This window comes from Amphibalanus amphitrite, unplaced genomic scaffold, assembly GCF_019059575.1.
Source record: "Amphibalanus amphitrite isolate SeventyFive unplaced genomic scaffold, NRLGWU_Aamphi_draft 000502F_arrow, whole genome shotgun sequence".
Taxonomy (NCBI): Eukaryota; Metazoa; Arthropoda; class Thecostraca; order Balanomorpha; family Balanidae; genus Amphibalanus; species Amphibalanus amphitrite.
In genome coordinates this window covers 450,528-476,990 of record NW_024881996.1, presented here as the reverse complement: position 1 = coordinate 476,990, position 26,463 = coordinate 450,528, and the positions used below count along the sequence as shown (strand labels likewise).

At 49.2% G+C, this 26,463-nt stretch overlaps 2 protein-coding genes across 2 annotated transcripts; one reads left to right on the top strand and one right to left on the bottom strand.

The window, feature by feature from the left end:
• Window positions 1-71: 71 nt before the first annotated feature.
• On the bottom strand, window positions 72-15,410 carry LOC122392821 (chitin deacetylase 1-like). The gene is made up of 10 exons (XM_043388121.1): window positions 15,113-15,410; window positions 9,427-9,508; window positions 6,821-6,942; window positions 6,270-6,397; window positions 5,428-5,636; window positions 4,749-4,902; window positions 4,240-4,378; window positions 3,395-3,641; window positions 1,122-1,325; window positions 72-643 (listed from the first exon to the last, which is right to left on the bottom strand). Exons 1-10 carry the CDS (start codon window positions 15,165-15,167, stop codon window positions 535-537), a joined length of 1,449 nt encoding a protein of 482 aa, XP_043244056.1. The 5' UTR covers window positions 15,168-15,410; the 3' UTR covers window positions 72-534.
• A 2,206-nt stretch (window positions 15,411-17,616) lies between these two features.
• LOC122392824 (sodium-dependent nutrient amino acid transporter 1-like) lies at window positions 17,617-26,360 on the top strand. The gene is made up of 12 exons (XM_043388127.1): window positions 17,617-19,179; window positions 19,442-19,610; window positions 19,886-19,975; window positions 22,180-22,402; window positions 22,616-22,767; window positions 23,106-23,224; window positions 23,411-23,514; window positions 23,757-23,946; window positions 24,171-24,347; window positions 24,550-24,826; window positions 25,028-25,122; window positions 25,349-26,360. Exons 1-12 carry the CDS (start codon window positions 19,141-19,143, stop codon window positions 25,697-25,699), a joined length of 1,986 nt encoding a protein of 661 aa, XP_043244062.1. The 5' UTR covers window positions 17,617-19,140; the 3' UTR covers window positions 25,700-26,360.
• The last annotated feature ends 103 nt before the right edge of the window (window positions 26,361-26,463 follow it).

The window sequence follows — 26,463 nt, the reverse complement described above, 5'->3', positions numbered from 1 at the left end:
GCAACATGCATCGGCTTCTGATGCCTCGTTACCGTTTTTATGTCACGGTATTCCGAGTGCAAACCCTAACACTCGCAACTGGTACACAGTACCCGTGTATTTTCGAACAAAAACAAACACTGGGTGCCTAGCCAATACCGTGAGCGTGCACGGAGCCCGCCCGTCTCTCCTTTTCCGCTGTGAGGACATGGAACCCCGGTGCGACCCGTCCTCCTGAACTTTGCTACACTAGAGCCACCGTCTCCGTAACATCCGATCGACCTGTCCTCTGTGGCCACCTCTCCGCAACTCGCTGACTGCCCCGGGCCCGGTGTTTCCCGTACTGCAAAATCACTGGCGCAACGTACGACAATAACAATCCTTCCACTGATAGAAATTAGAATGACAACAACGTTCTGAACTACTTGAAATGCAATTCTGTCTGTGTGGCAAAAGTGGAAACAATAAGTTTACCGACAACTGCAACCGACACATGCTGATCTGAGAACGTTGCATAAAACCTTTGAGTTTGATTGTTCTCCGTTTCTGACCTATCTACTGCTCAAACTCTGGCGGCTCGAAGAAGTCGGCCTGCCCGCCGTCGCCGTCCACATCATACAGCCACGGGTACTGCTTGGGACACGAGAAACACGTGCCCATGTACCTGCGGGCAGAGGCGGGACCGTTAGAAATCTGCGGGGAGGCCGGGAGGGGAGGGAGCTCATCGATGAATGGGAGCCTGTGACGGGTGGGTGGGGCGGCCAATCCAGGCGTCGGGTTTGGAAAGTGGAACAGGGCGTGGCCCATGGTGACCTATTAGTTAAAGATTGCTGGCATAGACTGATTAAAAGAACAGCCAACCAGACCCACGAATAGGCACTGTGCCAGTCGAGAGATTCTATGAGGTACTGGTTAGTGGTTAGGTATCTGGACACACATGACACAATACGACGTATGTACGTGATCCTCTTTTTGCCGATACCTTGAACTACACTTAATTCTTTTCATCTCTCCACCTCTCCTCCCTCTCCTCCCTCTCTCTTTTCATCTCTCCACCTCTCCTCCCTCTCCTCCCTCTCTCTCTCTCTCTCTCCCCTCTCCCTCTCTCCCCCTCTCTCTCCTCTCTCCCTCTCGCCACACACCTGGTGCCGGGGATCCAGCGCTTGTCCACATCCGGCGGCGGCTTGAAGGGCACCTTGCACGAGTTGGGGAGGTTGCAGGCCGGTGGGGGCACCTCCTTGCGCTTGCGGCAGTCCCAGTCGTCAAACTGGGAGATCTGGTTGACGGGCACCGGATCGGACATCCACAGCAGCGCCTGTGTCATCGTCACGAACCACGTATCGTCCCTGAGGAAGGGGAGGGGGTCAGTGGTGGTCGTTTTATGGGGAGGGGTGGTCAGTGGTGGTTATTTTTGAAGTGCGGAGAGCCCTTGTGTCCTTAGTTCGTGGTTCATGAGGTCGAGTAATAGAGGTTGGTGGTTATTTAGGGGGGGGGGGCTAGGACTGGAAACCTAGCCTGGTTACTGTAGTGAGCGGGAACCGTGAGGTTGCGCTGCAGTGTGGGAAAACATTACCATAATTAACGCACTAAAAATGGTCGGGGTTTAGATGCGAATGAACCATAAGAGCACGGCACACCCCCAAGGGCGGATCTAGGGGAACGTTTTGGGGGGGGTCACCAGTCGGCCGACATGCCAGGTCTGATGAATGAATTCTGACGACCGGGGGGGGGGGGGGGGTAGGGAGCGAGTATGTCGAGATCAAATGACATTTGATCTTCGTCGTTTCTGAGTTGAAGTTTTATCGTAAGTCACTCGGCTCAGTAGTTTTAGTTAGTGAAACCCACCTATAGAGGAGCGTCGCCACGGATTTTTTTACTGGGGGGGGGGGGCGGATCGACCGACTTAAAAACCCAGAAGTAGTAGATATAGTTACCTCACTTATGCATTAGTCTAATGCCCAATGCATTAGTAGCATACAGTCACGATCTCTCTTATTGACCTGTGTATGAATCGGCGGCGCGAAGCGCCGCAAAAATTTGAAAAAAGTTGTCAAAACACAGCTCTAAAACACAAATATTACAACCCTTTTAGCATGCTAGTACAAGCCGGAGTTCCTTCACAGTGCACATATGAATTCCGATTCAATTCGACACGGTTGGTGTTATTACAGTCACGATCTCTCTTATTGATTGGTGTATAAATCGGCGGCGCGAAGCGCCGAGAACATTTGCAAAAGAATGTGTCAAAACACAGCTCCGCTCCAAAACACAAATTTTACCACCCTTTTAGCATGGCAGTACAAGCCGGAGTTTCTTCACAGTACACATATGAATTCTGATTCAATTTGACACGGTTGGTTTATGTAATTACAGTCACGATTTCATATTGACCTGTACGTAGGTATGTACATGAATCGGCGGCGCGAAGCGCCGCGAAAAATTTGCAAAAACATTTGTCAAAACACAGAGGGGGTCTCCTCTCTACAGAGGACCACCGATCTCTACTGCGGGCCTCCTCTTTTCACAGGGCCTCTTAACTACAGAAGGCTTCCTCTCTACAGAGGGCTTCCTCTCTACTGAGGGTCTCTCCCTTTCAGAGGGCCTCCTTTACAGAGGACCTCCTCTCTTCAAAGAGCCAGAGGACCTCATCTCTGCAAAGGGCTTCCTCTCTTCAGAGGGCCTCTTCTCTACAGAGAGCCTCCTTTCTTCAGAGGGCCTTCTCTCTACAGCGGGTCTCCTCTCTTCAGAGGGCCTTCTGCATTCAGGCGGTCTCCTTTCCACAGAGGGTCTCCTCTACAGAGGGCCTCCTACCTACTGAGGAGTCAGAGGGGCCGACACAGACACTAGCGGTTATTCACTGGAGGCCCCAGGAAGTAAGAAGGGCCCTAGCTGTCAGGCTGGTCAGAGTGCCCTGAATGTCCTGACGTGATTTTTGGGATTCCCGTGAATTTCTTTCGCCTCCGACGTGATTTTGACCTGCCAGGGCCCAGGGGCACTAAAAATAAAACAAACAAAATAAAAAAATGGAAATAGGACATCACCAAAATTAAGTGGCCGAAATCCGTTGAGTTTTTAATTTTGCGTATAGGTAGGGGCACCACGAATTAAATTCATGACCATCCCCTTGGAGTTTTCCTGGATCATCCCCTGGTGCTCGCACGGTTGAGACAAAAATGAGTAAGATTCTGGCCTTCAATACGCCTTTTCACGCAACACGATCCAGAAAAACAAAGGTATTAGCTCAGAAGTGTTTGACATGTGATTTTGAGCATGCAAGACGGCGTCTATAGCGCATTTAGGTCTTCGGCTTTTGGGGGGGGTCAAATGACCCTCTCAGACCTTTTGGGGGGGGTCATGACCCCGTGGACCCCCCCCAGGATCCGCCACTGCACACCCCAGCCTCTTCTCAACTCACTTGGTTCTCGCCCACTTGAGGAACTTGTTGAGTCCCTCGATGAGGTTGGCCTCGTTGAACCAATTGGTGTGGAAGGACATGACGTAGGGGGCGCGGTTGTTCTCGTAGTGCCGGTTGAAGTCCTCCTGGAGCCAGGTCAGGATCTCGTTGGGCTCGTAGTTGAAGAGCACGCACTGGTCCAGGTAGGGACAGTGGCCGCCCTCAAAGCTCTCGGTGTAGTGCGAGTTGAGTGGCACCTCCCAGATGCCTGGTGGTAGGACAGGGATGAATCAACTTAGTAACGAGCTTGGTGCAGGCTGGTACTATGGCTGGTACGCCTAGAGAGAGCTGCGGTGGGCTGATAGCGAATGTTAGAATACTAACATTCGCTCTCTCTAGGTTGGTATGGAGTGAACAAAACAAAGCATGGCATGTCATGAGAAGTCGCATACGCTTCCTTCTTTACGAAAATCCATCGTAAGAAATCATTTTGAAACCTTTTCCCTTCACATGGATCCAATGCAAAAATGCCTGTTTTTTTTAGTATGCATGCATGCATGCAAGGCCAGTTGTCTTGAGCGAGAAGCTCATGGTGAAAGTCCGTATGAGCTAATGGGCCACCCCGTATCTAATTCCTTGTTGTTTTCTGTTCGTAGTGTGGTACTCCCACGTCGGTCCTTCCCGTATAGCGTGTACCGTGTACCTTCCCCACACCTGAGTAATTGATTGCCGTTATTCGAGTACCGCTCAGTGTATGCCGTATTACCTGGGTACTGCGAGGTGGGGCAGCCGCCGGAGCGACAGTCGTGCGGTATCTTGCAGTCGAGTTTGTCCCCTACCCGAGTACTGTGAGCTGTGTCCATTACCTGGGTACTGCGACGTGGGGCAGCCGCCGGAGCGGCAGTCGTGCGGGATCTTGTAGTCGAGTGTGTACGGCCAGACGGGAACCCGCACCGGCGGTACAGACACTGAGCTGTCCCACACGAAACCGTAGTCGAGCATCATCTGTGAACGGGCAGGGCGTGGGTTAGGGTGGTGGCGGGCTGCAGAGGGGCTTCATAGACGCTGGTTGTGTACTAATGTTGAGCACGGGGATTACGGCAAACAGCATCAGGACTCGCGTATCAGCATGGTGTCCTAGTGTTGAGGATGTTGGCTATAAATATCACAAATTTCAACTGGTGATGCGTGATATTGTATGCATTATGCAATTACTTCAATGCAATGTCTGTGTGACCGAGAAGAACATATGCAACTAGCTCAGGATCCTCTGCCCTAAACTTGGCCGATTAGGACAGGAAAAGTTAAGTTTAAGTGAAGTTCTCACGAGTCACGAGTTTCATTTCGCCATATTTCCCTCTTCTCGTCCACTCACATTGAACTGTTCGTTGCCACCGGGCTTCAGTCTCGGAGAGCGCATTCCGAGCACCTCGAACTCGGAGACGTTGGCCCACAGGTTGAGCATGGTGCGCATACCGACCATCTCTTGGATCCACTCCTCGTACGGCTCCCGAGACAGGTCACGTGACCTGTGGGTCACGGCAGCGCAGCGGTCAGATTTGGGGGGACACGGGACTGAGTAAGACGTGGAGAGACTTGCCGCAAGAAGTAAATACGGTTGGTTCGGTCAGCCGAGTTCGAAATGAAGACTGCTTACTCCTTAGGTGGTGTAACTCTCGTTTGTTTACGTTCCCAGGAACCCTTTTAAATTATGTCATATAACCAGTGTAGCTAGCATGTTATTGATAACTAAAAAAGTAATTTATTGGATTATCCGTATGCTAACCAGAAGATGGTCACGAATGTTTACAGTAATGCGCCATATGGTGAGAAGTGTTTATTGTGTTCCACACGTGTTTGTTTGAGAACCCGTCGTGACTCACGGCTTTTCCTCGTTTGCAGAATAACCTCCGTAGCCCAACGGAGATCAATCCACTTATCTCGTGACATTGCAAAGGCTAATCCTATCCAGCCCTCGTGACACTTGTGGCGTGATTCAATGTGGCTTACACACAATATTACCGTGAGCAACGTCGTATGATCGTGTAACTCACGTCACGCTGTAGAGGGCGATCTCGTGGCTCTTGCTGTAGAGCTGCTGCACCATCTGGTAGTCGGTGTACTCGTGGCTGATGAAGAAGGTGCCGCGCATCGGGCACTCGTTGGGGTTCTTGTGCTCGGTGTCGTTGAACAGCCGGACGTAGTGCTCGTAGTTCTGACCGTTGACGGCGCCGTCCAACGCGAGAATGATCATCTGCGGCGTCTGAAATCCGACAAGGAGGAAGTGTAAATGTAAGCGACATAAGGCATACTGTCATTATGATGAGCTTGGGTTCCTAGCGTCTGCTGCACTGATCCTCGACGGTCAGGTGGACATATTCATGGTGCTGCCTGGTCACTCTTTCCACAGAAACTTCTCAGCTCTTTAGCTCGCGGAGGGCGATAGTTCCTCTGTAGCGCCCAGTCCCTTTTGTAGGCTTGTTGATAGCCGAAACTCACCTCTGCAGGGTCCCAGGCTGGGCTCCCCCTTCCCCAAGCAAACCATTTGCCATGGCACACCGCTGAAAGGCCCAGTCTGACCCCTCCTCAGCCCGATCGGTTACCATGGCTTACCTCAGCGGGGTTCAGTCCCCTTCTCCTCGACCCGTCCCTCCAGTCGGGTGGTAGTCGAAACTCACCTCTGCAGGGTCCATTCCGCCGCCCCTCCCTCTTCTGCACGCTGTGGGATAGTCGAGAATCACCTCCGCCGGGTCCAGTCCGCCCGGGATCAGTGTGCGTGAACTTCGTGGGGTTCAGTCCGTTAGGCCAGGCAATAGTCCGGGCTCACCTCTGCAGGATCCAGTCCGTCCCCTCCCCCTCCCCCACACACTAAGGCTAGACGGTAGTCTAAGCTCACCTCTGAGGGGTCCAGTCCGCCGGGGATCAGTGTGCCGTCCTTGGAGCAGAAGCAGTTGGGCAGCGGGCAGTTGGCCGTGTCACAGGACGTCGCCTTGTACGGGTCCTCGGTGGTCGGCGGACCCTGGGCTGACGATGGAAAGAAAAGTTACCGGTGGTGTCGGCGGCGAGAATCGTTATGACGGCCGGTTTAGTGGTGCTCGAGGTTCATGAGCTTACAGCTAGCCTGCGATAATATTGAATCCGGCTGGGATTTCTTGAACACGCAGTAAACACGTGGTTGCCAATCATGCACATTTCATAATGCACTTTTCAAAAAGCATGTCAAACTTATAAGCACTTATTCAATTGACAGCTCTGATTGGGTGTCAAACCGGAAGATGTCGTGGGGATATGATAAGTTTATCCCTGAATCGGCAAATAAATGATAATGTCATTGATTAAATGTTGTATACTGAAAACATACACCGAAATCAGGCGTCCGACCGTCCCCTCCGATGAGTAACCCTCCCTCTCCGATTAGTCCCCTCCGAATTCCAATAAGTCCCTTACTGGTTGTGATGGGTCCGCACTCGGCGACATCCTTGAAGTCACATTGTTTCCTCCTGTCGTCCCAGTGCAGTCCGGAGGGACAGAGCTGGTCGTACGGGTAGTCATCCACACACTGGTAAAACCTGCGAGCAGGGGAACGGTCTACGTGCTGAAATATGGATGCCGAGCGTGCCAAAAATTATAGTTTGTAAGGAATGCGCGAGGCGACATAGCGTCAGCTGTCTAGTGTCTTACTACATCAGCGCTTAACAGATTAAATCAAATTAATTTAATTAATTAATTAATTAAAAATCAAATTAAGAGATTAAATCACAGGTAACTCAAAGCACCTTGGACATATTGCTCATCAATTATGGAAGGTTGCTGGGACTGGGGCCGCCCGCGGGACGTTTTAGATCGCTGTTCGCCAACCCTCGCTCGGTTGGTGCTTTTCCTGCCGTGCCGTCGGGGAAACAGCCCGTCCCTCCCGCTGTCATGTCTAGAATGGGTTCTAGTATGACGACTTGAGAAGACTAGATGAACTTTCAAATATCGGTCACAACAAATGGGAGACGAACTTCCTTCTCAAGCGCCTCAATGGTGCTCTGTATATTTATCAGAACTTTCGTTTTAACCCTCGCCCGTAAACGGTGTTTTGCCACCTTCGCCCATGCAGGGGGGGGGGGGTTGGTGCGACCCCCCCTGGCGTTTGAAAACGGAGCGTCGTAGAGCTTAGCGGAAAAGACCAACGGATTGCTCTCAATGAGATCTCGCGATTGGTGGTATATTTTTTGGTCCTAGGTCAACATTTGACCTACTTATGACCGGTCAAAGGTCAAATTTTCGGAAAAATCTAATTTTTTTTTCAGATTTCCGCGCCGATTGCGGCAAAACGGTAAGAGATATCGACTTGAAACCTTCACTATCGTGATCATTGATCAATTCTCTATCGTTTGGTGTATATTTCGATGTCATAACTCTAAAAATGATGCGTTGGGAGCATCGGAAGTCTGCAAGGTCATTTGTGCATTGGGTCACGTCAGGCGTGTGACGTCACTGACCTGACCCTGACCCAAAATGAACGACAAGAAACAACCAGCGATGCCTGAAATGGATAGCAAATTCGAATTCAGGGCATCAAAATACCCCGAAAAGGCATAGAAGTGCAAGAAGTCATTACAGGTCAACCGAGGTCACTGACCTTACCTTGACCTTTAGTAACCTTCAAAATGTCAACGGACATTGTGCCAATGTCAAATCAGCCAGTTGTGATTCTAAAACAATCCATCAGTGTGTCAGGTCAGTCGGCATTTATACCAGTGTGAAGCAATCTCCAATTTAGCGTAAATCTGGCCGGAGGTTGTTCCCTTTATGACGTCATAACTCCGTGACCTGACATGACCTTGACAAAAAAAAAAAAAAAATTACCAAAAATTGCGCAAAGGATGCCCCAAAGGGTACTGAAAATTTGAGCAGGCTATCTGAAACGGTTCGGCGTGTAAGCTAAGAAAAACCTCAGGGGGGGTTGCACCAACCCCCCCCCCCTACATGGGCGAGGGTTAAATGATGTTTCAAAGGATTGAAAGCAGTACTTAAAGCTTAGTGTCAAAGTCTCTGTCCGGCATCATGCATTTGTATAATAAGTAAGGCCTTCCAGGACAGGTCATGGAACAAGCTATATAGTGAATATTCTCCGTACTGGGTGAGCCGGCAGGCTCTATTGAAAACGAACGTCAGGCGGTCGTTGGTTTGACTCGCTATTTCATAACGCATTACTTGATATAGCATTACCCAAGGCATCTGAGCGTTTCTGCGCTATTGTCGGTTTAAGTACCATGCGTTCTCCGATCTCCTCCTCAAGAGTCCGCTGAGCGAAGGACATAAATCGATTTTCGTGGCTGTCTGCGCGGCGATTAAGCCGCTGGAACTGGTCGCCGACGGCCGGCGGCGGAGCCGGTTAATGGGCGAAAGTCGCCCGGGTCGTCGCTGCGGCCCGCTCGAGCGGCTCGCTCGGCCGGCACTGGCTGTCTGTGATGGCCCTGATCGGGTACCGCGGAGGGGTGGCTCGCTGGTCCCTAGCAATTAGCGCACGGAGGGTTGCCCTGTGCGAGTACCTATCACCGTTTGTTTGTTTTAGTGGGTGTGGTTGTCGGAGTAAATAGGAGTAAATGGCCGTCCGAGGGTAAATGTGAACAGTGAAAGTGACTTTGCTCCTAGTTTCATGTGGATCGTCTGAATAGCAAAACTCCAAGGACTTTTGCCCAATTCCGGTTTCATTCCCGGCAGGAAGAGACAATTTTTAATGAAATGTGTAGGGCTATCGTCGTTAGCCAAAACGACTAAGACAGACTAAGACGGATGTCTTAATGCTGTAGTTCATGGATGTGCTTGTGACTTTCTGTTCGCTATGAGGAAAGGGAGTTTGATATTTTCGTCCCACAATGGAGGTGCGTGCAATGAGCGAAGAATGGATGGAATCAATCTCGTCATTAAGTACCTTTTCTAGCTTCTGTGAAACATCGCTACCGCATGCTTACTGAAGATATGAGAGGCTCATTTCACTTGCGTACTGTGGTTTGATGGGCATTGAGCACAGATGAGTGCTTCTGCCTTCGGGGATGACTCACTTTCGGCAGTTGTCTGGGTCGGCAAAGTACCCGTCCTTGGCAGGGCACTGGAAGCCCTGGTCTTGGGGAAACTGCGACTCCACTGAAAAAGAAGAGTTTGGTTCTGTCATCGAGCGGGTCTACTTCACAAACTCATTGCAACGACTCAATGTATCGACGTAGGGTGTGTTGCCTTTGAAGCTTTGAAACATGTCTAGTAATGTACCATGACGGATCTGGTACCTTTCCTCTAGATCCAAGGCACGTATGAGGTGATGACTGATGGAACGTGCTGCGTGCACTATGCACCGCAGGGGGAACGCTAAGAAAGATCAGAAAACATTATCTCAATTACTACATTCTTATGTAGTGCACGACCCGCTCCGAATAAAATCACCGACAGTGCACTGTGCAGTGCCAGATCCAGGGCGGCCAGAGTGGACGCATTGTTCGATGGAAGGTGATACAGGCGCCCGAGGGCAGGGCGCAGCGCGCTCCGAGCCGCGGTTGCGACATTCGCTGCGTGTTTTGCAGAGGCCGCCTCGGCGGTCAGCGGTGCAGGAGGGGCATTGTCCATTGTGCAATGCTCTCGAGCTGAGCTAGAGCACGGTCAGGCTGGTTTGTGGCGCTTCAAGGCGCTTCAAGGCGTACCTCGGATAGGATGGTGCACGGTTTATGATTGTTGAGTTGACGTTATTCTTTTTATTTTGGTTCATTTCTTTGCATTATATGATATATTCCATTGATAATCTGAGATTACACCAACACTACGCGACTACTATATCTGTCATACAATGTAGTCAATCGCTAAAACGACTCTCCTCCTTACCGACCACGTTTTACTCCAATGTTCAGCGCTATTGTTATTAGTATTTATCGGCTCAGATTGTCAGAATGACTGCGTCGTATGTAAATACAATCAAACTAAATCACCTCGGCAACGTTCCGCACTGACCGTCACGTGACACGAATCGCTCCGGGCGTCACGCCCCTTGCTGTCACGACCGTCACGTCGCTTTTGTGGCCCGTCACGGAGACCGGACGGTCCGTGACGGGATGGACCGTTCCGTGACGGCCCGACCGACACGGACACGGGTCGTGTCCGGAAGAAGTCGCGGGAGGTCACAGATGGTCATTGGACGAAGCCTAACGGTTAGGGCTGCCGATGAACGTATGTAGTTCGGTGGGTGCAGTTTGGTGTGCAACGTTCGAGAGGTTTAGGCTGAAGATGGAAGAGTATATCCAGCTTTGGTATATGTTTCTGAATATATCCAAACTGGATATACCTACTACTACATCTGGGGCGTTCCACGACAAATCGACAAATAAAAAATTAAATTTGCACCCTCATATTTTATTATTCGTTGAAAACTGGTGTAAGGGGTTGTGATGGGCGGGGAAGCCAGCTGTGGCAAGGATTTTTTTCTTCGAACAACGGTTTCCGAGATATAGCCTCGGGCAATTCCTGGAGTTCGCGCTGCAGCCCTATGTTTAGCGGCCTATAACTCAGAAACTATTGGTTTTTTACGATAAAAAACTTTATATGGTTCAACTCACAATCAACCAGCAAGCATTTTGGCTATCTCGGATTTTCAATTTTTGGAAATTTTGATCACGTGACCTTTTGTCCTATTTTTCGAAGAGTGACCTTGATATTTTCCCCACTGAAAGTTGCAATTTTGTCTGATGACGATTAAAGCCTTATCGATTTTAATTCATATGTGATAATAAAAAAGTGGTTATCGCCCTGTGTTGACCTCAGGTCAGGTCATTTTTATGACCTGTCCATTATTACGAGCGGGAGCGACAGCGAGATCTCGAGAATAAAGCAAGATAGCGACAAGCGGTAAACGCTATAGGGTACAAACGGATAAGGTCTATAATTTTTACTAAGGTCATTTTCAGGTCAGGTCAAAGATGACGTCACATGAGCTAAAAGGAAGTCAAAATAGCGGCACTATACATATATATGAAGTTTTTCTCGAATAACTTTCAAGGTATCCCAGCTAGGAACAAACTAATAGCACCATCGTGATCCTCTCGTCGATCCGCATCGAAACATATGTATGTTGACCTCGAAAGGTCGAAAGGTCAAAAGTTGACCTTAGATCACGTGACCTAAGGTCAACTTTTGACCTTTCGACCTTTCGAGGTCAACATACATATGTTTCGATGCGGATCGACGAGAGGATCACGATGGTGCTATTAGTTTGTTCCTAGCTGGGATACCTTGAAAGTTATTCGAGAAAAACTTCATATATATGTATAGTGCCGCTATTTTGACTTCCTTCTAGCTCCCGTGACGTTATCTTTGACCTGACCTGAAAATGACCTTAGTAAAAATTATAGACCTTTTCCGTGTGTACCCTTTACCGTTTACCGCTTGTCGCTATCTTGCTTTATTCTCGAGATCTCGCTGTCGCTCCCGCTCGTAATAATGGACAGGTCATAAAAATGACCTGATCTGAGGTCAACGCAGGGCGATAACCACTTTTTTTATCATCGCATATGAATGACAATTGATAAGGCTTTAATCGTCATCAGACAAAATTGCAGCTTTCAGTGGGGAAAATATCAAGGTCACTCTTCGAAAAATAGGACAAAAGGTCACGTGATCAAAATTTTCAAAAATTGAAAATCCGAGATAGCCAAAATGTTTGTTGGTTGATTGTGAGTTGAACCATATGAAGTTTTTATCGTAAAAAGCCAATAGTTTCTGAGTTATAGGCCGCCAAACATAGGGCTGCAGCGCGAACTCCAAGAATTGCCCGAGGCTATATCTCGGAAACCGTTGTTCGAAGAAAAAAATCCTTGCCACAGCTGGCTTCCCCGCCCATCACAACCCATTAGACCAATTTTAAGTAAAAAATAAAATATGAGGGTGCAGGGCACTTGTCGATTTGTCGTGGAACGACAAATCGACAAGTATTTCTACATCTATTTCCGTTGATGTAGAAATACTTGTTATATCAGCGCTTCCGACAACTATTTCTACATCTGTCAGTGTAGAAATAGTTGCATAATGCAAAAGTCATTAGCCAGACAGTGCGTTGAAAGGTGTTTTAAATACTTCCGTTGGATTAATGCGTGAACGTTTCCCCGAAAACCGACCAGATTATATTACACATTACAACATTCCCTCCCTCTAGCCAAGTCGTCAAACAATTAGCACTAGGCCAAGTTCTACGAATCGCGCCCAGAGTTGTGCGAACGTGCCGCGCGGTAAAGTGAAGTACGAGGGCCACAGTTCCAACCCGTGACGATGAATCAGCTTTCACGGAACGGGCGCACTGTGTCGTTATCAGCGCTTCCAGCTCGTATGGGTGGGTTCTGGGACCAGCACAGTGGGCGTCCCCGCGGCTCCGTCCCGGCCATCGCGCGAGGTGTCTGGTGAGATAGCCGATCCTTTCCCGGCGCGTGCCTCCCTCCGCACGCTATCCGCACAGTTCGCCGGAGGCCGCGGTCGCCGCCCGGCGCGGCATATCGCGGAGAAAGTGACGCTGTTTGTGAAAACCTCGCCGGCGGTGGCGGCGCGGGCGGCGGGCTGAGATGACCGTGATATCAGCACAGGGCGCCGCTCGCACACGGCGCGGCCCAGCCCTGGGCCTGCGCCCTGCAGCCACCCTCTCCGCCTCTGTCGAAACGCACAGCCCCGCGCGGCGCGGCGCCGGCCGCCGCGCTGTGGTGTTACGCTCTGCTGCTGTGGTGCAGTCTCCATCTCGGCCGGTGGTGGTGCCTGAGGCAGGGGCGGCCACCACCGCGTGTGTGACACAACAGTGGAGTGCCGGTCCGGCGGTCCTGCCCACCGCAGAGCTGGACCGGCGGTTCTGTCCGTCAGTCTTACGTCATGGCCCGCCGTGGAGGTGGGATTAGCCCTGGGAAGACTTTGCTGGCGGATACGCCTCGCTAGTAGCGGCGACCTTGGCCAGATTGGCTTACATCTGGCCAGGAATGTTCTGGGATCCGTCGTGGGAGGATGGCTTCCTCAGAAACAGACGCATACTATGACAGATGTGTCGGCGTTTTGACGCTTTAGGTGAACAGCAATGCTGTTTTCCTGTCGTATCTCAACATTGCCAATAAAATACTGGATATGTTATTCAAATAATATAAAAACGTTCTGTTTAACCGTCTTCAATGTTACCTTGAAGACGGTTAAACAGAACGTTTTTATATTTGAATGACATATCCAGTATTTTATTTTAGTATGTCAATGTTACATTGAAGACGGTTAAACAGAACGTTTTTATATTATTTGAATAACATATCCAGTATTTTATTGGCGGGTAACACTGCAATATTCACCTTATTGGTGAATATAATCTGTTCTATGAAACAGCTGGTCCTTAGGCCTGTGGCTTCGTATTTTTGACGTTCCTTGGTCTTTGCGTCGTGGCTCTGTAAGGTTTGGCATTGCCACACAAAGATATGTATTTTTCTGGTTTGCAAACGTTCTCATCTTACGGATTAGTCACCACATTGGTTTGCAGACTGGCTTTCGCGGCTTATCAGTTACGTTCTTAATAAATGGTCGGTGAATGACTACGGGGAGCTTCTCGCGATCCCAGCTTCTGCTGATGCAGAAAAAAAAAACGGAAAAAGTAACGAATCGCATTTGCTTGCTTGCACCACAAAAAGGCAACGCAAGACATTTCATGACACCCGGATTTCGCACGTGCATCTCACGGAATGGCAAGACTTCTTGCTCAAGCTCATGCATGATAACAGCCGATTAAGGCGGCGGCAGGTTGATTTACAGCGGTGTTCAAATAGCCGTGCCGGCTTTGGCTGCCGGTGAGCAGCGCGGACCTGCCAATGGAACCGGAGACGGCACGACTCCGGGGCAGCCCGTGGGCCTCTTGCCGGGAGGTTGATGCAACCCGAGTACCCCGAACGGCGGCAGAGCGGCGCTCTCATGCAAACGAGCCGACTGGGAATGGCAGGAGCGGTCTGTGGCGTTTGTTAGAAGGCACAACCGTAAGCTGGACAGGTAGATGCATGTAGATGGATATGCAGAGCAGATGAATGCATTTGTGAATAGAAGAGATGTCTGGGATGGGACAACCGTATCGCACAATGTTCAACATTGCCGTATAGCAGCGACCTCGATCAATAATTGATGGCTAAGACGAACTTAAACAATGCTAAAATGCAATTTAGTTTGAAGTGCTTGGTTATTTTGAGATAGTATGCTTCGAAACGGAGAACATCGCCCAAAACAAAAATAACCTGTCGACCCACTGCTTCTATGCACTTGAAAATACAGACAGTTGGAACAAGCCAGATAGAAGACGAAGATCGCGTGATTGCATAGTGGCACGGATGCCCAACAGAAATTACAAATATTTATACAGCAAGTGACAAGAAGAAAAGCAAATTGAGCCATATATTTTTCCAGATGTGCAAGCATCACCCTTACCATCACGTTATGAAGAACGTGCAATTAAGGTATTAAAAGTAATTAATAATGGTAATTAAAGTCAAGAAGTTGTTTGGTTTTCAGAAGGCCATCATTAACATTATCAACGACCAGTTACGTAATGGCTTTGAAAACTAGAAAAGAATTAACTAGTAAAATGATGCAACGATGAAAATTATGAAAAAGTGACACTATTGACTTCCGCCACATCCCGGGCGGCACACTAGATGGAAGGACGGCGGGATGGAGGACCAGAGGGTGCAATGCTGCACCCCTGCAGACACCCACCTGGCCCGAAGGAGGCCAGCAGGCCAGCAGCCAGCAGCAGACACCAGCGCGCCATCACGGCAGACGCGAGACTGGCCGGGCGCCGGCGCCGCCGCCGCCAACCTCACTTTCTCAAACGCGCGGCGGGTGACGGCGGCGGCGGCAGCCCGGGGCCTGGCACCGTGTCGGCACAGCCGCACCGAGTCGCACCTCGGCCCGACACCGGTCAGCGGAGGCACGGCCGGCTGGCAGCGGCCGTCTCCGTCCCAGCCGGCCACACACCGGTGACCGGCAGGTCGTGCAGGCTCCCCTGGGCGGTCACCACCCACGGCTAGCTGAGACCTCATCTGCATACAGAGAGATCTGAGACATACTGCGGTGCTCTAACGGGCCCACGAGACGTAACGAGCTGAATTCGTGGTATACTTCCGCCTTAACCCGACTACAGGTCAGAAGTCACAGGTCATAGGTCGTGACTCGTGGGTCACAAGTGAATGGGTGAAGTCGGCCTCTGTAGTCGGACGTTCTACGGTGGGGCGCGGTCGTCCAGACAAGCACGGAAGGCACGGGGATCACCGCGGCGGAAAATACCTGTCTGTGGTCGGCGAAACGTTACGGTTCAGTGATGCGAATCAGCCTGGATGCGAGTTCAGGGAATGTCGACACTCGTCATGACCTGCTGGAAGCCGACAAAGGAATGCTGGAAGATTGTGGCATTGCTGACTAGAACATCACGTGCCAGTTGTTTTATAAGACTAAGGAGTGACATAATTGTCGAGACTTTCATAGACAACTAGGGAAGATTATATATCAAGACTAATAATCAAAAGAAGACTAATAATCAAAAGTCAGCACACTACACATATCGCAGAAAACACAAAATAAAATTGGAATACGTACTACAGCCATGTGCAGCGAGCTTCGTCGGTTTGTTGGGCGGGGCAGGGCATGCAGTCCCGATATTTAATTAAACAGGTGACCGCATGAAGGTCCCGTGTACGCTGCCGCCGCCGCGCCCGTCGTCTGGTCGGCCGGGCAGCTGCCGCCGCCGGCGGCGCCGCCGTCGCCGCCACGCACTACGGACGATTGTGTCAGTGTTTCTGCTAACTATGTTGTTTAGATCTTCATCTCTGGGTTTATGATTTGTCATATCCATGCTTTTGTCACTGTTTCGTTGTGGTTAAAGAGTATGTGGTCAGTCAGAGAGCGCGTGCGAGAGAGACCGGTGCGTAGAAGGAATCGGTCCGGTGTCCAGTCCAGTCCAGTCCGGTATGGGGACATGAGGTCAGCTCGTAGGCAAATGCTATTTTGTTATGGATGTTTATATTATGTTGGCTAGTTTGGTGCGAAGTGAGCGGAAGACAGGGGCCAGGAGGTTTTTGAGGGCGCTGGAACGTCGTGCGTTATGAGATCATGTAAAATGCGGTTTGTCGTAATATATGATGATGTATGAAAAAAAAAACTAGGGAAGATTGTCACTGGTGGATAAATTGAAGAACAGCTGGTCATGGCCGCTCAACTGGGAGGTGGGTGCCGGTATCGGGTATTTCATGGTAACATATGACTGGAATTACATAGAAGCGTGTCATCTTTTGCTTCATAATTCAGGAATCCATGCACTGAAAACAAATCGACACAGTGAGGGCATGTTCTGTACTGGTAACACATCAGTCATGTGTTAACCGCACCCAAAACACAATACGGCTGAGTATTTTCACGCTTGGTGGGACCTTCGACACGTTTGATAACACATAAAACAGAATGACACAATTTTCTCGTACCAAGCACGCTGGACGAATGTAATGCATCAGTGTATCGAAATCATGTGTTGTCGGATATGGTAGACGTGTACCCTTGCACAAATACACCGTGCCATCCACCAGTGAGCGACCTCTGAGCCTTAACTTCAGATGGGGATAATAGAGGGCGTTTTTCGAGCACCGACTTTTATGCTGGGTTTTTGTAAAAATTTGCCAAAGTGTTTTGAGAAAGGTCAAAATGCACAATACAGCCGAGGGAGTCGATACATGATAAATTGTCTAGAGCAATATGCGCTGATTATATCAAGTGCAAGCTGAAGCATAGCTAATTAACGTCTGCTTGGAGGAAGAAACTCCTCGGTCTATATAGGATATATTTGAAAAAATCGGTGGCTGTAACTTCATCCCGGCTGTCTGGACAACTGTTTTGTACAGTAGTTCTCCAATTTGGGGCATCGTCACTTGGTGCTCTGATTGAGCCGTCCACGTGACGCGTTCACCCTTCGGCTCTGAAGTGGCCGACCGGGCGCAACTCCAGCGCGTGTATGGGTCGGCGGCCTCGTATGGGTCGGCCGCCCGCGTGCTCAGCCCTGACCGCGCCCTGATTGTGGGTCGGCCGGCCGGGTACTCAGCCCTGACGGCACCCGAGCGCCCGATTCCACTCGGGGCCCGGCTTTGGCAGTCAGCCTGTCCAGCCAAAGCCAAAGTCCATTCAATTGCGCCCCGGCAACAAACTACATAATCACCACGTGTTTCCTTCTTTCACTTGCGATTTGTGTTAAATTTAGTAACACATTTACCTTGTATTCTGCAAATATATTCACACAAGCCTTATGTGTTGAAGACACAATTATATTGTGTTTTAGGACACAACACGACTGGGTTAACACATTTGTAAATTGACACGTCTGTGACGGGTCAAAAAATGCATGATGCAGGGTACACAAGAAAGCCTAGTTAACACGCTCTGCCTGTGCGTTTTTAGTCGTTTTTTGTGTCATTTTGTTTTCAGTGTGGATCTGCACATGAAACGTGCCAAAATGTATTTCATTTCGGCATCAAACTTCCGATTGTCCTTAGAAGTTAGAAGTCACCATAACGGTACAGTTCCAAAACATGAAAGGCTGTTTTAGACTCAATAGTCAATGTCAATACAAATTAGCTTGAGAGAAGGTTACCCTATATGTAGCTTGCTATGTACCTACATAGCTATGCTATGTATGTAGCTATAAGCTAATAACTATTTTTGCCTACCTACATTAAGCAAAGCTCAATATTCTGTCTTCATACGTTCCTTTTCTACATTGTCGTGCTCTTCCGTGTGTTTCCTGCCTTCTGTTCCTTGAAACAGTAGTTTCGTGTGCTTCCACTTCCGATCGTAATATCAGACATTAGAGATTCAAGGTCGGATACTGAATTGTCGGTTCGCATACGCCGGAGGCCGATGTGCGAGTGGCAATTGGACGCTCACTTTCACCTTCAGAGTCGCCACGGAATGTGACGATAAAAATCGCGCCTACCTGTTTGTCGCCTGTCCGTCGCCGAACCGAACGTCACCGTTCAAATCGCAGCTGCTTGGTATACGCTTACCTGAGGTATGTGATTTAGATGTGATGCCCCAGTGACATTTGACGTGCTGCTTTTAAGCAATGCTGCCGAGAGGATAAGACTGTGTGCGGGCTTATAACTTTTGAGAAATGATTCTGCCTGTGTAGTTGAAGATGATAGCTGAAGATAGCACGTCTTGTGCGCATTACTAATTACGCATTACGAATCTTGTGCTCATTACGAGTCTGAGAATTGAATATCATTTCAACTAATGTAGCTTTGCTTCAGCTGCAGCCTTCAAATACCTAATTTTTTTATTTGCTTTGATTCATTTTTAAATCCGCCTTTTCTTCCTCACCAAAGTCGCATTGGCAACAGGGGTCAGTTGATTTCCAAAGTGTAACCCAAAGCCGAGCTTGGCCTTGGCATAGGTTGTGTGGGCCCGGTATGCCTGCTGATTCAACTGGCCTCTGTGCCGAACTGCTGTTATCGGCAAACAGCGAACAACACGCTCGTCAAGAGCGGGCTCAGCGGACCCTGGCCTTTTGTCGGGCACGGGTTGTGTCTGGTCATGGGGTGCCAATGGGTGCTGCGCGCTCCGGAGCCCCGGCCAGCTCGGCCGCGGGCCGCAGTTCGCTCCCGTGGTCCTCCCAGAGGCTCCGGCAGCTCAGTCAGTGCAGGGAGCCGCCGCCCGAGGCACCAGGATCTGTCCGAGGCCGTCCGACGCGGCCATAAATCGTCATGGGTGACGATAACGGCCAGATTATTGAGAAGGATCAGGTACGTGAACTGAAGGTGTGGCTGTCCCTAGGGATCTAAATTGCATTGGAATTAACTTGTTGAAAGATTCAAACGTCTTTTGATTTCGTTTGCTTTAAGCTGAACCGGCTTTGTATATAGTAAAAAGTATAAAAAAATGCTTAAATATAAATGAATAAGAATTGATTTTTTTTCGAGACAACATACACCCCAACTAATTCCGTGCATTTACTAGTCCACTATAGCTCATACATCAGGGTCTCATGATCCTACTTCCGCGCAGAATGGCAACGGCGAGCCTCGGGCGAGATGGGGTAACCGTATCGAGTTCCTGCTGTCCTGCATCGCCATGTCGGTGGGACTGGGCAACGTGTGGAGATTTCCATTCACTGCCTACGAGAACGGCGGCGGCGCCTTCCTTCTGCCGTATCTATTCGTGCTGATGACCATAGGTGAGGAAATCTGTATATACTCGTGCTCTTGAGCTCTGAATGTTCAGCTTAGGCTGGTGACCTGATGTACGTAGGAACGTACGATGCAAATATTTTGCCAGCAACTGATTCTCATCTGAACGTTCATCAGAATGCTCTTTCATCTTGTTTAATGTGATTATGTTCCTTGTTTTCCACTATCTAGCTACAACTGCGGCCCTCGCTAAGATGATAAACAGCGTTGTTTTGATGCCAATGACGAATGCATGACGAAGTACGTCTGCCGACGGTTTCAGGAAAGCCGATGTACTTCATGGAGTTGGCCTTGGGGCAGTTCTCATCACACGGGAGCGTCAAGGTCTGGAGCGTTGTGCCAGCACTTAAAGGTGAGTGCCTATCCAGTGACATTCTGATTTCATTGCTGTGTAAAACTTGTGTAGTAGAAATATTTTGAAAATCCAGTGATCACAAATCTAGTCATAATATGTGTAGGTGCTATAAACCTCCTGTATTGCGAGCTCAGAGCGGAATTTAATTTTAGTCGCTTGGTCTCTCCTTTCTGCCTTACGTGCCGGAACCTCGGGGCTCAGGCTTCCTCATGTTACGACCTTCTAACCTTGCCTCTAACCATGGACCACAGATTATCCGGCTCAGCAGTCAGCATACCAGCTCTTTGCATGTCTCGAAAATACTGAACATTTTCCACGCGTGATTCCCGTGATTTAACCCTCGCCCTGGCAGGGCATTTTTCATAACACGGCCTGGCAGGGGGGGGGGGGTCGATGCGACCCCCCCTCGCGATTGGCTCCTATGGCACCTAGAAACACCAAATTTGGTAGGTAGGTGGGCCCCCTGGAGTTCTCGCCCCTGTGCAAATTTGGTTGCTCTAGGTCAATATTTAGGGGGGTTTTGGGGGGTATAAATGTAAAAATTTCGCTAAAAACAGGTCAAAAGTTTTTCGCTTATAACTTTTGATCTAATTAAGATAGCGCAAAAACAAAAGCACCAGTGAACTCAGCACGTCAAGGCGCGTCGAATGATATACTTTTTAGCCTGCTTAAGTGTACTTAAAGTTTTTTCTTAAATTTTAAGTAAACTTAAATTAATAAATTAAGTTCAAGTTAACCAAATTGCATCATATCGCATATCATTCGATTCGGCTGATCACTAGGAACACAATGATACCATTTTTTAAGCTCTAGCGTCATTATGTGCCAACTTATTGGCAAAAACGTCATTTGACCTCAGTTGACCTCATTTGACCTGACCCATGGATAAGTACACCAAACAAAGAAGCACCAAGTGACCTGCTGTTAAGTACTGTGGTTTCAAAGCACAGAAGTGATAGAACGAAGCGGATATCTCCAGTATTTTCCGAATTTAGTATTTTCCCATAGGCTTAACATTACGACGTAATGACCTCTAACTGACCTCAGGTCAGTGACCTCAAAAAACCCGAACTATATGTTATACAACTCTGTGAACTTAGCACATCCTGAAAGTTTGAAGGAAATCAGTTCAAAACTGTGAGTTGGACAGGTGCAAAAAGAAAATTGAAATTTGACCATGACCTTGTACCGGTTTTTCTGACCTGGTGACCTGACCCAAGGTCACCCGGACCTGAAATTTTCAGGTCATATGTAAAAAGGCTGCCCCATAGGCTGTGCCAAATTTGGCGGCGCTGCGCGCCGCCGTTTTTACGCTAGCTTCGAAAAACCTTAGGGGGGGTCGCATCGACCCCCCCCCCCATGCCAGGGCGAGGGTTAATTCGTGTATTATCCAGAGACATGGGGCGTTTTATGCCGTTTGTACTCGATTCCGGGTCGGACTTAAGCTGAGAGGCACAGATGCCAAGCTTACGAGGCAAAATAACTGTTAAGTGTCCGAAGCTGCAATAGCTGTTTTCACGACGGCCATCTGGTACACATTTGGTGCACATCTGGTGCAGATTAGGTGCAGATTTGGTCAAATTTGGTTCAGTGTGTCTCCTTGTAGCTATCAGCTATAGGGTTGTACTAATTGCTTATATGCCTGCTTTGTCATATTATCAGAGAGCATCATCGACTAGAACACTGAAATGAATTAATAAAATAAAGATATTTGCTGTAAAAGAGATTAGGTGCAGATTTGGTCAAATTAGGTGCACTCGCCGGATAGCCCGTCGTGAAAACGGCTATTATCAGTCGGCATTTCATCTCGCCTAATGTCCGGGTCCAATCCGGATTGCCGCAAATAAAGTGAACAATAAGAACATTCAAATAAAGTACATATAATGTTGGTATGATATGTGAAGTGTGAACCCCAAAAGCCAATGGAAAGTTATTCATCAAACGGCAAATAACAAGGAACACCACCTGTCGATATTTGAAGACCGCTGAAAAATTAATTTCACATAAAACTCTACAAAATATATGCTAGGGTCATCATACGATCACGAATATCAGATCCATTTTACGGTATCAATCGATGATTCCATCTGCATACTCGTATTTATCGATTGTGCATGACCTCTTACCGGAGTCAAACCTCATTCACCCCCGCCATCGCCGTGGACTAGGTGTTCCCCAATCCCCGTCTGTGTTTCGGACAGGGGTCGGGTACGGCCAGCTAACGGCCACGTCCGCCGTGCTCTCCTACTACGTGGCGCTGATGGCGCTCACGGTGTTCTACTTTTTCGCCTCGTTCTCGTCTGTATTGCCGTGGATGGTGTGCGACCCGAGCTGGGCCGACCTGACGCGCTGTGTCGACCCCACCACCAACCTGTCCCAGCTCACCAGCAACGACACCATGGGATCCACCGAAATGTACTTCCAGTGAGTGCTCGTACGCGTGGAAATCCCGAAAATCTTGTGATTAGAAAATATGGTTTCAGTTCGTTCATAGCTTTTGCTGCATTTATTTCCATTTTGTATTTTTGTCAACGAATATTATTCGTTTGTTTTCGCTTAAACGTGTGCAACGTGATAAGATGGTGCACAACTGGATATGCTATCTACCCAGTGGACCTCCCTTATCCCCGTTCTCAGGATGAACGTTCTAAAGGAGCTGCCCAACATTGACCACGGTATCGGTCTGCCCTGCTGGAAGCTGACACTCTGCTTCCTCTTCTCCTGGCTAGTCGTGTTCCTCACCATGGTGAAGGGCGTGCACAGCTCCGGAAAGGTCGCATACTTTACTGGTAAGTGGCTGCGAGTGGGTGTACTCGCATCAGAAAAGAGAAGGATAAGAGATGAAAATTGAGGGAAGGAGGTAGAAGGCTATAACTAGTATGAATGCATAGGAGTAGCTAGATGGGTGAGTGATTGTTGGTAGCCAATTGGGTGTCTGAAGTCTGAAACTAAGTAAGTACTAAGTAGTTCATTAATGTGATATTTTTATGAATTCATTATTGTTAAACTGTCCATCGGTAGTAGTAAGTGAAATATTTCAGAGCGTTGGCGAGGAATGGCGCTACAATGGCAATCGGCTTTGGCTGTTTCATTGTAACCGCACTTTTCTGATTTCATTTTCCCACAGCCATCTTCCCATACGTCGTGCTGATCACTCTCCTGATCAGAGGGCTGACGCTCCCCGGGGCCTACGATGGAGTCGTGTTTTACATCAAACCGAGATGGAACGAACTGCTCAACGCTAGAGTAAGTATTCGCCTGAATACCCAAATATTCTGACTTCTGAGCTATTGAGTGCGTGACTAACTACAGAGCAAAGTCGCGTCTCGACACTGAGTCGAAACAACGCGTTTCCATTCCTTGTTAGCCACTTCTTTACATTGTTTTTAAACCGTCTTTGCTCGTAATACCCCGATCTCCGCTCTGCCCCAGGTGTGGTACGCGGCCATCACCCAGTCGTTCTACTCACTCTCCATCGGGTTCGGACCACTGGTCATGTACTCGAGCTACAACGACTTCAGAGACCCCGTCGCCAGGTACGAGACGGCTTGATTAGAAATAGTAAGATGTGGTATTCCGCAAGTAGGACTTTCTCTACGAGCTCCCTCATCATTATGGTTCTTTCAACATTAAATGCAACTCAAAAACAAAATAAAGCTACTTGTGTCTACGAGTGTCCATCTTCATCATATTCATACCCATCTAGTTTTAATCATCTTGGTTTCGATGACTAAGGGTAGCATAGGTACTACTGAGCTCTGTGAACGCAACATTACAGAGACGCAGCCATCATCAGCGTGGCGGACATGCTGACCTCACTGCTGGCCGGGTTCGTCATATTCGGCATTCTGGGTAACCTGGCTCACGAGCTGGACACCACGGTGGACCAGGTCATCAAGGGCGGCGGCACGTCGCTGGCCTTTGTCTCGTACCCGCAGGCGCTGGCCAACTTCCCCGGGGTGCCGCAGGTCAGTGATGGGGGCCGTCAGGTCAGATCAGGCTGGGTCACGCACGGAAAGACGACTATCAAAATACTAACAACAATGTGATTTCAGGGTTCATGGTAGCTCTTGTTTTTCACTGGGCTCGATATTTCGGGTAGTTTTTAGCTATTGAACTTTGCTGATTAATCGTGGAATCAGCCATCACCTAGACCCACTGACCCCGTACCCTTATCGGTTTCTCCTCACAGCTGTTTGCCGTCCTGTTCTTCCTGATGTTGTTCACGCTGGGCGTGGGCTCGGCCACCGCCCTCACCGGCTGCGTCATTACCATCCTTCGAGAGGAGTTCCCCAGTGTCAGCCAGCTGGCGGCCACCACCATCGTGTCTGTGGGAGGGTTTCTTGTCGGACTCGTCTACATTACACCGGTAAGCTGCAGATAATCGAGTGTTTCTTACCTATATGACAAGTGCTTATATAAAATTGGGTGTTAGCGTATATTTACTGAGCGTTTATTTTCTATAAGCGATTGATGTGTTCCATTTATTCCAGAATCTTTGCTGTTTTTCTTAATCGCCTTTGATTGCACGGTGTCATTGGCATCTTCTGCTAATTGGTCATATCTTTCAGGGAGGTCAGTTCATCCTGAACCTGGTGGACTTCTTTGGAGGCGGATTTATCGTGTTCATCCTGGCGACTCTGGAAGTTGTGGCTATCCAGTGGGTTTACGGCATCAACAACTTCTGTGACGACCTGGAATTTATGACTGGCGCTCGTCCCAACTGTTATCTGAAGTTTTGCTGGATGTTTTTCATCCCACTGGCTCTCATGGCCATCTTTATCTACTCAGTGGCTACCATGCAACCTCTGACGTACGGCAAAGTCGGGTACCCGGACAGCGCAATGAGTGAGTACTGAGAACTAAGTAAAAGCATGCTACAATTCAACAGTGATAAACGTGGCATATATAGGCGTGACTCGCTAAACTCGGAATACATTTCTTATGGTGTTCGAGGTGATTATATGCGCTTAAATTAAAGCACCGTGTTCTTCGTGCGGTACTTTTGATCGGTGGCTCTGGCTTACTGTTCGTTGTCTTCTTTGCCAGTCTGCGGCGCACTGCTCATCCTTCTGACTCTTCTCATGCTGCCGGTCTGCTTCGCCCGGGAGGTCTACAGGGCGAATGGAATGACCCTTCTGGAGGTGAGCGTAATGTATTGGCTTTCCATGTTTTTGAAATAAACTGGAGGATTTTTGACATGTGAAGATAGGGAGCATGATTTGTGATGCCCAAAGCTCAATAGCTAACCGGCTTCATGGATTTGTTGTGCCACATTTCCCTTTAGTTCCAACATGATGCACACTTATGTAACTAAGGCTGCCAATCTTCTCTGAAAACGACTGTAATGACGTATTCCCCTCCCACCAGCGCGTGCGGTCGACGTTCCAGCCGGCAGCGGACTGGGGTCCGGCAGAAAACGAGCAACGCAAAGAGTGGCTGCAGGCCACCGGCCGAAAGGACCCACTGGCCGGCCGGGAGTCGCACCGCCGGCCGCGGCCGCCGCTCCAGCCGCGTCGCCCCAGCTACCGGCCCGGCCCCGAGCCCACCTACCGACACAGTGTGGCGTTCGCAGTGCCGCCGCCGGTCCTGGAGCGTGACCAGCGCCGCCTGGCGGAGTTAACGAGAAGACACAGTGCGCCGCACCGCTCGCTAGGTGGAGGGTATGTGAATGAAGCTGTGACCGGCAGTCGTACGGATGTGGCCGATGAACGTGTGTGAGCGGATCGTCAGAGGGGATGTCGACATTCGACAGGTGTATTTCAAGGTCAGTGAGTCCGTGTACTCGAGTCGGCTTGGTAGCTAGATGTACAGCACTACAGAAAGGCTGGAAGGGGGCGAAGTCGATTTAGTGGCTAAGCAGTGCACGATGCGTGGTGCGCATGATGCATCTCGTTCCGTCGTTTTCATCCTCACGATGTTGAAATCCTCCTCCACGCCGCAACCCCCACTCCGGGCTGGACAGGCAACTTTATCTCATGTGGGCTGCTCCCTTGGAGCGGCACCGCTGCTCCCGAGGGAGCGCACCCCGTAGGCGGGTGTAGAGAGTGTTTGGGGCTCGTCGGCCTGCCCATTCGGACGAGCTCAGCCCCGGTGACTCTCATCTCTAAGGTGTCTGCCCAGACCAACGTCTCCCCCTAATTCATACCATCCTTCCGGCTCTGAAATGGTCTTGTCAGACCGAAAGGGCCTTACCCAGCAAAACAAAACATCAGCATGATACATGAAGTGTAGCTTGTAGTAATCGAAACAGAAGGGCCAATGTTGCAAAAATAGTCGAATTTAGAGCTGACGTTTACAGTGGCTGTGCTGAATGCCCTTCTGTAGGGCTCTCTGTTTCTGTAACTTTATTTATGGAAATAAATTCGCTTTCATTCGGTTACAAACAATTTTTAAGCGATGCTTCCATCATTGTCCACGTGGCAGATTTTCAGATGCCAATGCTTTATTTCCAAATTATAATGTCTTCTGCGAATGAAATTGAA